Here is a 17,140-nt window from a genome sequence, read left to right as displayed (position 1 = left end):
TTGATTGACTTGATATGTGTGGTCATCTTTGACTTCCAATATGGATAATTTATTCTATCAAATTAGGATGACTTCTTGGTGTTGTTGATTTGAGCCATTTTAACACCGAGGGTTGTTAAGCTTCAAATCAAGATGACCACGACTCCAATACCACTTGAAAGGTCCTAATGGCTAAAGAGGGGTGAATAGCATATTAAAATTTCTACAACAACACTTAACAAATCGGTTAGACAAATATGAGGCGAAGCAAATGCTACGCTAGCCTACTAAAAATGCAAGCCACTTACCATAATTCTAGTGACTATGATCTCTAAGCACATAAAGGCTATGTCGCTACACTAAGTTATAGTACTCTCAAAGACTAACTAAAGAGTCACACTAACTACTAGACTTGACACAAGCTTGCTCTCAAAACTAATTACACTAAAGAGCAAAACAATACTAGAAATATAAATACAAGAGAGGGGATGTGATAATTATACCGCCGTGTCGAGGATAGAGCCAATCATAATATGATGGAGCCAATCAATCACAATCAATCAAGAAATCATCAGAACAAGATGATAAGATTTTTTATCGAGGTTAACTTGCTTGCCAGCAAGCTAGTCCTCGTTGTGTCGATTCATTCACTTGGAGGTTAACACGCTAATTGGCAACACACGCTAAACCCTCAAAAGGGTGCTGCACAACCAACATAAGATGAGGATCACATAGGCCATGAGCAATCCACTGGAGTACCTTTTGGCTCTCCACCGAGGAAAGGTCAAGAACCCCTCACAATCACCATGATCAGAGCCAGAGACAAGCACCTTCCTCCACTCGACGATCCTTGCTACACCAAGCCATCTAGGTGGCGACAACCACCAAGAGTAACAAGCGAATCCCGCAGCGAAACACGAACACCAAGTGCCTCTAATGCAATCGCTCAAGCAATGCACTTGGATTCACTCCCAATCTCACAAAGATGATGAATCAATGATGGAGATGAGTGTGAGGGCTTTGGCTAAGCTCACAAGGTTTCTATATCAATGCAAAATGGCCAAGAGAGTGAGCTTGAGCCGGCCAAGGGGCTTAAATAGAAGCTCCCACGAAATAGAGTCGTTGGCCCCCTGCACCCCACTGTCATCACGCTGACCGGACATGCAGGTCGAATCGACCTGACGCTCGGTCCCTACGTCTGGTCCTCGGATACATGCCATGTGTCGTCCTTGTTCAACGTTGCTCATTTGATTTCAACGGCTAGTCTCACCTGCGCATGGTTAAGTTGTGATCGGACGCGTTGATCAATGACCAGGCGCACCCAACGCCGCGTCCGTTCGCTTGCTTGCCCACACGCTGATGAGTGTTCTAGATTTTTTGGAGGTTTACGTCTTGAAATATAGGATGTTCTTGACTATAAAGAATGGACTAGATTTTCCCAATTATATTATTATGCTATTAAAGCTGAAAGGGAAGTACAGAGATGACAACCTAGGCGATCCACGACTCCATCCGTGACTCCATCCATTCCTTCACGTCCAACCGAGGTGAGTAAATTTTCTAATGTGCAGACACCACCAGCGCCTGTAAAGAAGAATTCTCCTACCACACCTTCTTCTAGTGGATCTGCTACACCTTCCTCTAGCAGCTCTTCTAAAGTTGTGTGCCACCGCTGCAAGGGCATGGGACATATTGCTAAAGAATGCCCCAGCAAACGCGCATATATTGCTACTGATGATGGTGGGTATGCTAGTGCTAGTGATGAAGAGAATGAATTTGCACTTGCAACTGATCTTTATGCAGATAAATTTGCGGATAGTGCTGAAGATCTTGATGAGGTAATTGATAGTGTGGCATGCACTGCAGACTACAAATCAATCCTTGTTCAGCGTGTTTTGAGTACACAAGTTGAGCCAGTAGACAAGCTACAACGCCATAATTTGTTTCAAATGTTCTTCATTGTCAATAATTTCCATATTCGTGCTATAATTGATGGAGGGAGCAGCAATAACTTGGTAAGTTCTGAGCTTGTCAAGACTCTTGGTTTATCTACACGTGCTCTTCTACATTCATACCATGTTTAGTGGTTCAACAATAGTGATAAGGCAAAGGTAACACAATCTGCTCGTGTGCAATTTTCTATTGGGTCATACCGTGATTATGCTGATTTTGATGTCGTGCCTATGCAAGCTTGTTCACTTTTGTTAGGCCACCCTTGGCAATATGATAATAATATTGTACATCATGGTAGGCAAAATAGATATACTTTTATGTTTAAAGGAAAGACTATTGCTTTACTTCCTTTATCACCTACTGAAATTATGTAATATGAAAATGAACTTGCTGAAAAGAAAAAGAAAGACCATCATAAAGACTTTAGCAAACCAACAAATGAACCATCAAGTAACATGAAAGAAGTTTTATTTGCTCTTAAATCTGTTCTTATTGATCATGATGAACCATGTTATGCTCTAACTTGTACATCGCCTATATATCCACTTGGTCCTACTCTTAGTGCTATGCCTCTTGTTGGTACTAACCTTTTACAGGAGAAGGAGGATGAATTCCCAACAGGGAAGCCACTATGGCAGCCGTCTTTGTGAAGGATGGGGCGCCAAGATGAACGTCTTCTTCCAGAACCATCGTTGCTGTCATCCAATGGAGGAGACGATCTACTTCGGTCGAGGACGACTTCAATTCAAGAAAGGGAGGATGATGAGGACATCACTACTTCATCGCATACAAGCCAAGTAGAGGAGGAGGTCCAGCATGGGTGTCCAATTCATCTTTTTCATGGTGGAAGCCCAGTCCAACTCAAGTTCGAGTCTGGTTCGGGCTACAGGACCAGACTGCCTTAAACTAGTCACCCAGGACGTATCTGGACTCTGTTTTTGACGATCCATATATGGTTGGAAAGCTAATTTGATAAGAAAGCCAATCCAAGTGGTTTCACATCAAAAGACCTTCGGAATCAATAGGAATCATTGAAACAAGTCAGCGTCCAGAATCTGCCAGGGTGCTGCGACACCGTCTTTTAGTCCGTTGGACCGTGTATCGTGTTTAGGCCCATTAGGGGGCGCGTCCAGGGGGGTAACGCACAAGACTCTATAAATAGCAGCCGTCACTCTCCTTATGGTTTGAGTTTTGTTTATTTCTTGATTTTCTCGTGAAACAGACGTCGTTTTGCTGCAACTGTCGCCGCCAAGGCTGCTTGCTGTGAACCAGGGCCCTAGTTCTTGATCTTGTTCGCCTGTGGCGATTAGTCCTTTCAAATAAAGACTTGAATTCTTTCTCATTATCATAAGCCTCATATTTATTTGCAATTTCAGATTGTGTTTATCTCGTTCTTGCTTGTGTTCTCGATTCGCTTGCAGGAAAGCCTCTCGGCGAGGTCAATCGCGTTTGCGTGGTTGATAACCAACGGAGCAGTGGTGTAACGGTTGCGGGGGTCCGAATCAATCTTGGTTTGAAGCCTAGATCGTGAACATCGAGTCTCCACCAATCGACGCTATCATATCTTTCGGAAGATCGGGCCTAGTCTACATCACGCGCCCAACACTGTGACCTGACGCACAGAGGGAATGACCGGACGCGCCACCAATGTGGCGTATGGTCATTTCCAGAGAGCGCCCTGAGCGCCCTTTTCTCAACCTGACACGTCCGAGAGTGCATGACCGGACTCGGCCTCGAGTCTGGTCCTCACAGCCGCAGCGCGCCAACAGTTTTGACGCCACGTCACCATACGTTAGACACGACCGGACGCGGCCACTGCGCGTCAGGTCACCACTTCGCGCCAACGTCCGGTCACATGGCCGAGACCGCACCCTCTCTGTAACACATGACCAGAAGCGCAGGTCCAGCCAAGGCCTGCGTCCGGTCACTGTTTCACAGCGACAAACACCTCATTTACTTCACCAACTTCTCCACCCCTGCTCAAATGTGCCAACCACCAAGTGTATCACCTTATGCACGTGTGTTAGCATATTTTCACAAACACTTTCAAGGGTGTTAGCTCTCCACTAGATCTAAATACATATGCAATGAATTAGAGCATCTAGTGGCACTTTGATAACCGCATTTCGATACGAGTTTTACCCCTCTTAATAGTACGGCTATCGATCCTAAATGTGATCACACTTGCTAAGTGTCTCGATCACCAAACCAAAAAGCTCATATCGAGTTTCACCTTTGCCTTGAGCTTTTTGTTTTTCTCTTTCTTCTTTTCCAAGTCCAAGCACTTGATCATCACCATGGTCACACCATCATCATGATCTTCACCTTTGCTCCACCACTTGGAATAGTGCTACCTATCTCATGATCACTTTGATAAACTAAGTTAGCATTTAGGGTTTCATCAATTCACCAAAACCAAACTAAAGCTTTCACAAACATCATATGGCAAGATGAGACATGCTGCATAGACCAGAGGACCTAGGGGAATAGGGATTATTAGTACCAGACTCATGAATGGGTGTTTCATCATAGAATGGATCTCCAAATTGGTTAAAGGAACCAAGGCCATTTGAGGCAAACAGCTTATATAACAAATAAAAATCTATTTTCAGTCTACGGTGAAAGGGTCTTCTCAATTTTCGCAAGGCCTACATAAGATTAAACAGATGTTGAGATGACACTTGGTTGGGTCATACCCCCTTAAAGATTCAATTTCCAAACCTGTACTGTATCTGTTCTCACCCCTCTATTTTGGTTAATCAGGCTTATGGGGGTCCTGGGAGTCGAATTTTAGAAGGTGATTAATTGACAAAAAAAAAGAACGGGAAAGCTTGATTAATCCTAGAAAATAATGTGCACGATGATGTTTCTTTGGTGTGTGAAAGCTATTCGTTTCTACGATGACATGAACTATATTGTATTTGATCAAGCTTTGAACCTTTGGCCCACCAAATTATACACCAAATTTAATGGATGACTGCAATTCTAATATTTAGACTGACTAATAATGATACAACACTCAACTTTGATACAATCCTTCTTTAACATGTTTCCACCTCATAGGCTACAATTCCTTGCCTGCAAAAAGGTTGCTTCAGTTGCCATTGTACACTAAACGCTTCGCGTGAAAACGTTCAGGTTTTCTAATTTGTCCGATTTTCATTCCATCAGATGCTGTCCAATTTTCATTCTTTTTTGCTATCATTTGAAGAATGATGGCTTCTGTTACATTTCTATGCAGGTGCGGCACATTTGATTTGGCCAGAAGTTGTCTAATTTTCATTACAAGAAACATGTAGCTTTAAGCTTTTATGATCTTTTTATTTGGCACACAGACATGTAATGCAGCACATTTCTATCCTTAGCTCGCGCCCGCACATTGCGCGGGAGGACTGCCTAGGACAGCAAGTGTTTGTGACGATGCATCCTTATTTTGTAATGTACAATGCTCCTTTTGCGTCTCACAACCCTCCCATGCGTGCAGAACCTACTGACATCCTATTAAACTCCACTCTCTCGTGACCACTCCGTATCAACACATTTGAATCCACTTTCCTCGAATGGTTCATATTATTGAATCATGACAACAACCACTCGCCCCGCGGCAACGCGGGGAACTGACTAGTTTGTATGTACTCCTATAGTGCTCTTGGATATTTTTAGGGTGAATTGTGGCTCACGATGCAACAACTTGTCAGGTGGCTGCAAACTGATCCATTAACTTCTAAATTACTACTGTATGCCTTTAAGTTTCAAAAAAAACTTCTAAATTACTGAAGTAAACTAGCAAGATGGACCCGCGCAAATGGTTTTTATTTTTCTAGTGTAGCTATGTTCTTATTTAAAAATACTTTGCAAGTATTTTTATCTGTTTATTAATTGAACTTGTTCTAGCTCCATGTATCCTGCATTTATTGGCATAAACTTTATATAGCTATCGTCGAACAATTTCTTGACTTAAAGCTATCGTTGTCTCTCTTCTATTCCTTTTTTTCCACTCCTTTTTTTTCAAAAGTCAACAGGGGAGGCCCCTACCTATATTTTTGTATATATGTAAAAGAATGTATGTACAGAGAAGTTACAAGGCTTTCAGAGCCAAAGAGAAAAAGACGAATTAAATAAGGCTATCTCTCCAAGTGGATAAAAGGCTACTAGTTTTCCTATTAGCTTTGATACAAACCAAGCCAATTTCTTCATTGAAGGCAATCCTCCAAGCCTGAAGATTTGCATTTTTGTTGTCGAAGATGAAGCCATTCCTAGCATTCCAGATTATTCAGCAGGGCAGTGATCATGATCTCATAACGACACAACCAAGATAGCACAGCTCTCACTTCGTTGTTTGAAGATGCTTACTCCCTTCCAAATTATAATCCATTTCGGCTTTATGCTAATAAGTAAAACTTTATAACTTCGATCAAGTTTCAGAAAAAATATATTAACATCTATAAATGTATTATCAAAACATATTCGGTGAAAAAATTAACGAAACTAATTTGATACTGTTGATGTTGGTGTATTTTCTATAAGATTGGTTAAAGTCAAAAGGTTTGATTTAAGACAAATCCAAAGTAAACTATAAGTAAAAAGGAGTATATTCTTGGTGAATCAATATTATCTTACTGTGGTTCATCATCGTACAAGAATTTGCCCTCGATCGAGAGTTCGAGACCCTCCCTACATTCTCATGCAAGAGCATAGTGCTATGGCTTTGCTATTTTGTGCCTTGGTGAAAAGTCTTATAGTTACACTCCAATTTTTCAAGCACACCGCCCGGCCACGCCTTTATCCTCCCTGGTGAGCTCGGCGTGGTTAGTGTGAGAGTTGGGTGTTTTGGTTTTGAGGTTGTATTTCTGCAATCTGCGGCCTTAAAGACAGCTTTGGTGGTGGTAGACCAGACCAACATCCACGATGATGTTTGGGCCCTCGCTGGGCCGATCGGTCGGTCGAGCTGAGTGTAGCGTGACAACTGACGGGCACATCAAGGAGTTCTGTAGTTTGATCATTATTACACCTAACTGCATTTTGTAAAGAAGCATCTTGTCCCATCCATGCATGCACTAAAATTCATGTCACATCGAATATTTAGATATTAATAAGGAACATTAAATATAGATTAATTACAAAACTAATTACATAGATGGAGGTTAATTTTCGAGATGAATTTTTTAAGCCTAATTAATCTGTCATTAGCGTATGTTACTGTAGCACCACGGTGTCAAATCATAGACTAATTAGGCTTAAAAGATTCGTCTCGCAAATTAATCGTAAGTTATGCAATTAGTTTTGTAATTAGTCTATATTTAATACTCATTGAATGTATCAAACATTCGATGTGACAGGAATTTTAGGAGTTCCTGTAGGAACCAAACAGCCCCTTAATATTCCTAGTTGCTGGCAGAATTTAGACGTTATATATGTACTGTATGCTATGACAATATCACATGAATACTGTCAGATCTGTGGTACAGTTCAAGTGTTCAACACGACTTGTTCTTTGTTCTTTAGCAACCGCCGCGCAAAGAGATGGATAAAACTAGTCCACTCTCGGCTCTTGCTGAATAAGGCTCCGTTTGGTTGGCATGCCTAAAGTCTCTCGCTCCAAAGGAACAGGACTACAGGAGACGTTGATAGTTTGCATTAAGAGGTCGAAAGTCAGTGGCATTGATATAGCTATTAGTGGAAAATGATGTGGATGTCTGGCATGTTGAGATAGAACTTGAAATGACGTGGATAGCTTGCATTAAGAGGTTAGAAGTTAGTGGCATGACATGACTATTAGGTGGAAGATGACGTGAATGTCTTACACGTTGAGATAGAACATATACTGAGGATTAGCTTAATAAGAGATAGATTTGGTCAAAACTTCAAACAGTTGCACCACGAGGGATTGCTCAACCTTCTCTGATGAGATCCTAGCAAAGTTCAGAAGCAACTTCAGTTTTGTGAAAGGGTTTGAAAACGGGCTCGTTTAAAGAAAATGGAACCAACTTTTGTTGCTAAAATCAGTAATGACCTCACGTGAAAGGGACGTCTCAGTCTCAGCATTGCATGCTCTCCCGCTAGGAACTGGTAGCCACAGACACGGGTCAGACGTTTACAGGGGTTGTGCGCTCAACCTCTGCTGTCTGCGAGTTTTGACAGTTTTTCGTCAGTACGTGCGGCTCCTGCCCTACGGACCCGTGACACAAAAACCACCATCCTCATTCATTGAGTCATTAGCGCCATGGCTACCACAACGTTTTGTACTGCTTGAGGTTGAGGCCATGAATCCTGGAAAATATTCTAGGGGAAAGAATATCGGAAAGGGGAAAATCCAATCTAAATTGTTCTACAGCTTTAACTTGGAAACATATAATCGATCGAAATTCCAAAATGTCAGTAATCTTCATGACAAAACCTTAACTCCTTGAGTGTGGTTCTGGCCAGTCAATCCCAAATGAAATGTTGCCCTGATTAAATTCGCTCTCTGTGGCCAGCGTCATTTTTCTTAGAAAACTACTACTCCTAGTTGCTGGTAGAATTTAGGATCCTTTTGGAATAACGGTAAAATTTTCTTGTTCCTGTGTTTTTTCTGTGAAATTAGATTGTAAAATTTCTATATTCCAGACAAGCAGCTCTTCGACGTTACATATGCTATAATCAATACTGCCAAATTAAATCTGTGGTACAGTTCACATGACTTGTTCTTTAGCGCCGCCGAGCAAAGATATGGCAACTCCGCGACGCAGATGATGCTAGTCCACTCTTGCTGATGCACGGCATGACGTCTGCGTCGATGAGACTTCATAGTCTTAGCCACAGGCTATATATGCACCTCCTGATCCACAAGGAGTGGCGCCGTTGCAAGCGACACGACCTCTGATACTGAATCTGATAGTGCAGCTCAGAGCTCACGATCGCCCTGTAGCCGGCCAGCAGCCGTTTTACCAGCACGTCCAAGTGTCTTCAGCCACCGTCCGATCCTCCATGGCGGCGTCTCCTCATTGGCCTCGTGTAATGATGCTGCCGTTCGCCGCGCAGGGCCATGTCATGCCCCTCATGGAGCTCTCCCACAGGCTCGTCGAGCACGGCTTCGAGGTCGTCTTCGTGAACACGGACTTCAACCATGCCCGCATCCTCACGGCCCTGGAAGGAGCGACCCCTGCCGCCGGCGGGATCGACATGATCTCCTTCCCGGACGGCATGGGCCCCGACGGCGACCGCACCGACATCGGCAAGGTGCTCGACGGCTTGCCGGCGGCGATGCTCGGCGGCCTCGAGGAGACGATCAGGTCGAGGGACATCAGGTGGGTGGTGGCCGGACGTGTCCATGAGCTTCGTGCTGGAGCTAGTCCGCAAGGTGGGCGTGCGTGTCGCCTTGTTCTCCACTTTCTCCGCCGCCACCTTCGCGCTGAGGATGCACCTTCCCAAGATGCTTGAGGATAGCATCATCGACGAGACGGGTAAGAGCAAAATCACGTTGTTATATATATTAGATCAGGACATGATAGTTCTACGTTCGCAGGGAATGTGAAAAGGAACGAGAGGATCCAGCTAAACCCCAAGATGCCAGCCATCGACGCCTCCAAGCTTCCGTGGACCAGCCTTGGCAAGAGCCCTATGTCACGGAGAGCCATGATCCAGAGCAGCCATCACGACCAACCCGACACTAGCGCTCGCCGACACTATCATCTGCAACACTTTCCAGGAGATCGAGTCCGTGGCGCTGGCCCACCTCCCCATACCGGCGGTAGCCATCGGCCCGCTGGAGGAGCCCAAGTCGGCGGCGGCCGGCCATTTCTGGCCCCAAGACGAGACCTGCCTCCGCTGGCTCGACGCGCAGGCTCCCGGCTCAGTCGTCTACGTGGCGTTCGGGAGCTTCACGGTGTTCGACGCGGAACAGCTCCAGGAGCTGGCCGAAGGCCTGGAGCTCACCGGGCGGCCGTTCCTGTGGGGGGTCCGGCCGAACTTCGCCGACGGTGTCGGCGAGGGCTGGCTGGATGGGTTCCGGCGCCGCAGTCTTCGGCAAAGGGCTCGTCGTCAGCTGGGCTCCCCAGCAGCGCGTGCTCTCGCACCCCTCGGTGGCGTGCTTCGTGACGCACTGCGGGTGGAACTCGACCATGGAAGCGGTGCGGCACGGCGTCCCGTTGCTCTGCTGGCCCTACTTCGCCGACCAGTTCTTGAACCAAAGCTACATCTGCAACCTGTGGGGCGTTGGGTTGAAGGTCTGCGCCGACGGGAGGGACATTGTCACCAAGGAGGAGATCAGGGACAAGGTGGAGCGGCTGCTTGGGGACGAGGGGATCAAGGCGAGGACGCTGTCGTTGAAGAGCGCGGCGTGCGCCAGCGTCGCGGATGGAGGGTCCTCGCATCAGGATTTGATCAAGTTAGTGAATCTGCTAAGAGAAAATTAGTCTTCATGTCAGAAATGTTTCAGAGTTCAGAGGTTAGGTGGTTATATATTCATCTGTCGCAAAGCCGTTAGAAAAATAAAACTTTATGTGCAAACATGTTAGGAGGACCATGTCTGATCGCATTGTTTTAGGCAACAATAAAGGATTCTTCGCATTTAAACTGTATCACTAGAGAACGAGTGCAATGCACAATATATGGAGCAATGGACCATGTCCTGAAAGCGACAACGGATAGCATCTCTTAATCTGGCAAAGTGCCATGACAAGTTCCAGACAAGAAACCAATTGCTAGATTGATGTACGAATGGCCGAATGCTTAATGCCTGCCATTTACCAACCAAGCAAACACTACATAGTACAGTGCTAACGTTAGAATGTACTATGGAACACATGGTCTTACATTTGGAACTCATCCACGTTCTCTGTAACAAAGGCTTGTAAGCACCTTAGTGGACAGATTTGGGCATGGAAAAGCTGATGTCAAAACAAGCATAAGGTGTTTTGCTGGCTGCTGTTAAGGAACAGGCTGAGTACCAGAGAACTTCTCAGGAAGAAAAACATGGAATTAGAAGATCACAGCTGTGTTCTGTGTGACAGCTCTTCAGATGAAACTCTAGTCCACCTTCTCTTTCTCCTAAAAAATCAGCTTCCAAGTTCCTTTCTTCATGGAGATAATAATCCTAATGTGTTGGACAATCTGGAACTAAAGGAATGGTCTGATCTTCAACCAAGCCCAGCCATCTCTAGCTTCTGCCAAAAGGCTTTTCAAGTCAGAATTTGCGCTTCTCTTACTGCACGCAAAACGCAGTTACTTCCCCATCATAGATCAATGGTTAAACCTCCTTGATTAATCTTTTTAGTTAGTCTCATTTTCTTCCTCACCTTTTTTGTTTCTTAATTTTCTCCCACCCCTCTTGTACTTCTGCTGTACTCCTATTAATTTTTTTCTAATAAATTCAGTAGGGCAAGCCTCTCCTGTTTTCATAAAAAAAAAGAATGTACTCCCTCTGTACCTATTTATACGTCGTTCTAACTATATTTATAGGTGTCTAGATTCAAAGCATCTTCTGTGTATCTAGATATCATGTATGTCTAAATTCAGAGAATCTTTCATGTATGTAGTAGAAGGCCAAAACGACAGATAAACAGGGATGGAGGGAGTACTAGTACTAGAAATGCAATTTGTTCATATATAAAAGCATTTGGCAACTTCCATATTGAGCATGGTAAAGCTAATATCGACACAAAAGAGGATATAACACTCGAATTCGGCCGTGAGATTCATGCCTGACTTTGTCTTCTTCAATTTCAGGGAGGGTATAGGAAAGAGAATATTACCACTGGTCCCCCTGCTTGTACAAAATCGTGTCCCAGGGAAATGGATACAAATACAGTTGGCCTGGTTAATTTGGTGGCAGAACTTAGCTGTCACAAAGTTGTGCATGTTCGTCTGTATCTATACTCAAGTACTAGTATAGAAATTTTGGTTGCCTCCACAAATAGACACGAGACAACTCGACAATCGACATGGCTGGGAATTCATCGATATGAACCATTTGTCAAAATGAGAAACCGATAGGCAAGCAGACGAGCACCAATGGATCCTTGCTGATGTGAGATCTGATGCAGTCAGACGAGCGCCCATGGATTCTTGCAGATGTCTGACGCGGCTGCACCGGGCGGATAGCCATATGCATGCACCTCTCTCTCTCTCTCTTATCCACAGGAGCAGCAAGCAGCCAACAGCAGGCTCTGACCTCTGACCTCTGGGGCTCTGACAGTATACCACACCAGCGCGGCAGCGCACACACGCTACTTGCTAACAGCCTCCATGGCCATGGCCGCGGCTCCTCCTCCTCCCCGGCCTCGTGTCATGGTGCTGCCCTTCCCTGCCCAGGGTCATATCATGCCGCTCATGGAGCTGTCCCACCGCCTCGTCGACCACGGCTTCGAGGTCGACTTCGTGAACACGGACTTCAACCACGCCCGCATCCTCACGGCCTTGGCGGCAGGAGGAGAGACCGGGGCAGCTGTCCACGCCGGGATCCACTTGGTCTCTTTACCGGACGGCATGGGCCCCGACGGCGACCGCGCAGACATCGTTCGGCTGGCTCAGGGCTTGCCGGCGGCGATGCTCGGCCGCCTTGAAGAGCTGGTCCGAGCTCAGAAGACTCGGTGGGTGGTGGCTGATGTCTCCATGAGCTGGGTGCTGGACCTGGCCGGAACGGTGGGCGTGCGCGTCGCCTTGTTCTCGACCTTCTCGGCCACCACCTTCGCGGTAAGGATGCGTATTCCCAAGTTGGTAGAGGATGGCATCATTGACGAAAATGGTAAGAGCAAACCAAACCCGATTCTGTGTCATCTGTACTCTTCAGATCAGAATTCAAGCTGGACATGGTGTTTCCGTGCGCAGCAAATGTGAAGAGGAATGAAAGGATCAAGCTGAGCCCCAACACGCCAGCCATCGACGCCGTCGACATCCCCTGGGTTAGGCTTCGAAGCCCCATGATAAAGGGCATGATCAAGACCAACCAAATGTTCGCGCTCGCTGACACCATTGTCTGCAACACGTTCCATGCCATCGAGTCCGAGGCGCTGGCACTCCTCCCCAAGGTGGCACTAGCCATCGGCCCCCTCGAGGGGCCGACGTCGAACTCAGCCAGCCAGCTCTGGCCCGAAGACCCGGCCTGCCTCGCCTGGCTCGACGCCCAGGCACCCGGATCAGTAGTCTATGTGGCATTCGGGAGCTTTACAGTCTTCGACACTGCAAGGCTCCAGGAGCTCGCCGACGGGCTGGCGCTCACCGGACGCCCGTTTCTGTGGGTGGTCCGGCCAAACTTTGCCAACGGCGTCGATGAAGGCTGGCTGGACCAGTTCAGACGCCGCGTCGGAGACAAGGGCCTAGTCGTCGGCTGGGCTCCCCAGCAGCGCGTGCTCTCGCACCCTTCTGTTGCATGCTTCATCTCGCACTGCGGATGGAACTCCACCATGGAAGGGGTGAGTCACGGCGTCCCGTTCCTGTGTTGGCCATACTTTGCCGACCAGTTCATGAACCAGAACTACATCTGCGACGTGTGGGGCACGGGCTTGAGGATTGACGCCGATGAGCGGGGCATCTTCACCAAGGAGGAGATCAGGGACAAGGTCGACCAGCTGCTCGGTGATGATGGGATCAGAGCGAGGGCACTGTCTTTGAAGAGAGCAGCGTGCGAGAGCATCACAGATGGAGGGTCCTCGCATCAGGATCTGCTCAAGTTTGTAAACCTGCTGAGAGAACAATAATCTTTAGCTTGTCAGATTTTTTTTTTTGGTCATTCAGAGGTCATTTGGTTAGATAAATATTGTCTGCAGTCGCATTCAAAGTTGGATCGACAGACATGGCGAAAAAGATCCGCCGTCAGTGTTACTAGCAAATGAATTGTCACCTCATGGGCCACATACTGATGAAAGTGACACCTGTATATCTTAAGAAATTGCCTTTTGTATATATCAATCTAGAAAGTTTTTAAAACAATCTCTAGGTGTGCAAAGTGCCTATGGAAGTTGCAAAGTATAACGGATTACTAAATTAAGCAGAGGAATGCTGAATGCCTGCCGCCGAGCCACCAAAACTGAGCCAGCAGAGCACTACAAGTTTTTTTGAATTTCAGAGCACTACAATTAGAAGTCGACCTTGACAAATGTTCACCAGACTACCAGGAACGTTCATGATTCAGAGTCACTATCTCAAATAACTAATTATTATTAGGTAAGGAATTACACAGCCGGATAGATGCACGCTTACCTAAAATAATGGAGATGTTCCATGAGACAAGGCCATGGCATTGAAGTTATTTCCAAGACACAATCTGACTGTTACTATTTCAGCAGAGTATGCAAATCAGCGTGAGCTTTCTGCACAAGTAGATGAACACTAAACATCAAAACAAGAAAAAGTTTCCAAACAGAATGTAATAGGTTAACCATGATTGTGATTACCTTTTGGACATAATGGCGTTTCAGACATATGCTGATTTGAACTTTGAAGTTATAGCCAATATCCAAGAAATAGCTGTTCTAAAAAAAATCTTATTTTTCAGATGTTGCCATGTCATCACCTTAGTTGGTGAAATTCCAAGGGAGAATTGTAATTTCCTTTATATGGAAGGCCAATATCTTTTTATGCATATAACGGATAGGCACAACCAAAACTAGTAGAAGAGTTCGGCAGCAGGCATCTCAGCCACGTGCATATAAGCGAATATATGGCGGTTATTTTGCTTGCCCAGCAAGATAGACAAAAACAAAGTGGTCAACCGTGGACTGAATGATTGTGAAGATAACCTTTTCTTTGGAAAAGATGACCTATATTCAGCAGGCTACAAATTTGCTGATGTATGGTCTGATGTAACAACGATGATTTTGGCACCCTTTATATGCACACTCGATGGACCAATCTGGTTATACTACCCACAAGGAGCAGCAAGCATTGACCCCACAAACTGTTTGTAGCCACAACAGAAACAAGAAACAAGCTTCATGGCTTTTGCTGCTCCTAAACCTCATGTCATGGTGCTACCCTTCCCTGCACAAGGTCATGTCATTCCACTCATGGAGTTGTCCCATAGGCTAGTTGATTACGGATTCAAGATTGACTTCATAAACACCGAGTTCAACCACGATCGTATCTTCAAGTCCATGCAAAACAAAGGAGCAATCCCTGAGGGTTTACACATGCTCTCAATTCCAGATGGTATGGACCCTGATGATGATCACACAGACATTGGCAAGATGGTCGGGGGCTTATCGGCTGCCATGCTCAGCCCCCTTGAGGAGATGATCAGAAGCAAGAAGATAAAATGGGTGATAGCAGATGTGTCTATGAGCTGGGTGCTAGAACTGACAAATACAGTGGGAGTACGTATTGCTTTGTTCTCAACTTACTCAGCATCTGTGTTTGCACTAAGGATGAAACTGCCCAAACTGATCGAGGATGGTGTTATTGATGAAAGCGGTAAGAAAGAATCAAATCATCTTTAGCATAAATTATTCCATACTGTCATGTTCCTCTTTACATCCTATGTCTTAGTGACCAATCCAAGAACATTTTGAATTTAATGCAGGGAATGTGAAAGTGCATGAGATGATCCAACTGATGCCACCCATTGATTCAACTGAGATCCCCTGGGTCAGCCTGGGCAGCACCCCAGAAAGACGCAGAGTGAACATACAGAACGTGATTAGGACTAACAGATTGATAGTGCTTGCTGAGGCCATCATCTGCAACACATTCAGAGAAGTAGAACCTGAAGCGTTGGCTCTCATCCCCAATGCATTACCCGTAGGTCCACTGGTAGTGCCGATGTCAAAGCCGACTGGTCATTTTTTGTCTGAAGATCTGACTTGCCTCACCTGGCTTGACAAGCAAGCCCCTAGCTCTGTCATTTACGTGGCATTTGGGAGCTCTACTGTCTTTGACGTGACAAGATTCCATGAACTCGCCACTGGACTTGTGTTATCGGGCTGGCCGTTCGTATGGGTGGTTCGGCCAAACTTCACCAAAGAAATCAATGAGGACTGGTTCAACCAATTCAAGCAAAGTGTCAATGGGAAGGGACTGATCGTTACTTGGGCTCCCCAGCAAAGGGTACTGTCACACCCCTCAGTCGCTTGCTTCATGACACACTGTGGGTGGAACTCGACGATGGAAGCTGTGCTGCATGGTGTCCCATTCTTGTGCTGCCCCTACTTTGCTGACCAGTTCTGCAACCAGAGCTACGTGTGCAATGTGTGGAAGACAGGCCTGAAGCTTTGTTCCAATGAGCAAGGGGTCGTCACAAGGGAGGAGATCAAGGAAAAGGTTGTGCAGCTGCTTAGAGATGAGGATATCAAGGCGAGGGCAGTTATGTGGAAGAACATGGCATGTGCAAGCATCAGAGAGGGAGGATCCTCTCATGCTAACTTGCTCAGACTTGTGAATTTGCTACGAGAAGGATGATGTTCCACAATTTAGACTCAGTTTCCTCATACAGTTTAGTGCAATAATTCAGAGTTTGGTTCTGTGATTAATCGTTTGCTATGTCAGTATCTATATATATGTGTAACCCATAAAGCCCTTCTTTCAATAATTTGGAGGCAACCAGTCCAGTCCAATAAAATGCAGTCATCCTGTGCATGCTATTCATTATTCAATAGAAATTCCACAGGTTGTGGAGTTGTTGATATGTTTAATTAACATGGTAATAGCAATTCGTAAAAAATGAAACAGGACACGATGACAGGCAGTTGAGATCTGAGTGTCGTAGCCAATTCATGGGATTAAACATTGGAGGCAGACACGCTATGTAAAACCTCTAGGTGTTCGGAGATTATTGTAGATGCTGAACTGCGCTAGTTATTGAAAGTTGGCATTTCTCCCAGCACGGGTTCGTCCCAAATTTCATTATCGAAGCAACGAAATTACAAATTTCAACCAAGTACATTTGAACCAATAAAACAACTATTATTACGAACTAGGTTATCCTTTCACTGATTAAAAAAAACTACAAAAACTGCGGCACACAGCGTTGCTAGACAAACTTCACCCAAACAGTTACTGAAAGTGACACTGGAAAACAACTTGGTAAACTGCGGTTTTTTACGTCTCTCGATTTCCCCAATGCCAAATTGCCAATACCTTTCCAAACAAAACAAATCTCGAGAATACTAATGCAGCAGCGCATGCCATAGCGTACCTGTCTGCTCGCTGCCGGTGAACGGGAGGTGTTCGATGGAAAATGCCGAACCCCGATGACAAACACAGACAGGGGGCAGCGCCATCCTATGCAGGTCATGGG

The 17,140-nt window shown here is 45.6% G+C and overlaps 2 protein-coding genes, 1 long non-coding RNA gene and 1 pseudogene across 3 annotated transcripts; 3 read left to right on the top strand and 1 right to left on the bottom strand.

Annotated features, from left to right (window-relative positions):
• The first annotated feature begins 8,677 nt into the window (after window positions 1-8,677).
• On the top strand, window positions 8,678-10,435 carry LOC136517549 (UDP-glycosyltransferase 83A1-like; annotated as a pseudogene).
• Window positions 10,436-11,809: 1,374 nt separating this feature from the next.
• LOC136517542 (UDP-glycosyltransferase 83A1-like) lies at window positions 11,810-13,839 on the top strand. Its single transcript, XM_066511135.1, has 2 exons — window positions 11,810-12,655; window positions 12,739-13,839. The coding sequence occupies exons 1-2, from the start codon at window positions 12,157-12,159 to the stop codon at window positions 13,605-13,607; spliced, it is 1,368 nt and encodes a 455-aa protein (XP_066367232.1). The 5' UTR covers window positions 11,810-12,156; the 3' UTR covers window positions 13,608-13,839.
• On the bottom strand, window positions 13,463-14,730 carry LOC136517560 (uncharacterized). Its single transcript, XR_010774304.1, has 3 exons — window positions 14,304-14,730; window positions 14,110-14,219; window positions 13,463-13,592 (listed from the first exon to the last, which is right to left on the bottom strand). It is a non-coding gene; the product is annotated as an uncharacterized lncRNA (long non-coding RNA).
• A 70-nt stretch (window positions 14,731-14,800) lies between these two features.
• On the top strand, window positions 14,801-16,551 carry LOC136517553 (UDP-glycosyltransferase 83A1-like). The gene is made up of 2 exons (XM_066511152.1): window positions 14,801-15,318; window positions 15,428-16,551. Exons 1-2 carry the CDS (start codon window positions 14,844-14,846, stop codon window positions 16,300-16,302), a joined length of 1,350 nt encoding a protein of 449 aa, XP_066367249.1. The 5' UTR covers window positions 14,801-14,843; the 3' UTR covers window positions 16,303-16,551.
• Window positions 16,552-17,140: the final 589 nt, after the last annotated feature.

This window comes from Miscanthus floridulus, chromosome 2, assembly GCF_019320115.1.
Source record: "Miscanthus floridulus cultivar M001 chromosome 2, ASM1932011v1, whole genome shotgun sequence".
NCBI lineage: Eukaryota > Viridiplantae > Streptophyta > Magnoliopsida > Poales > Poaceae > Miscanthus > Miscanthus floridulus.
Note: the sequence above shows the minus strand (reverse complement) of the source record. Positions and strands in the feature narration are given on the sequence as shown.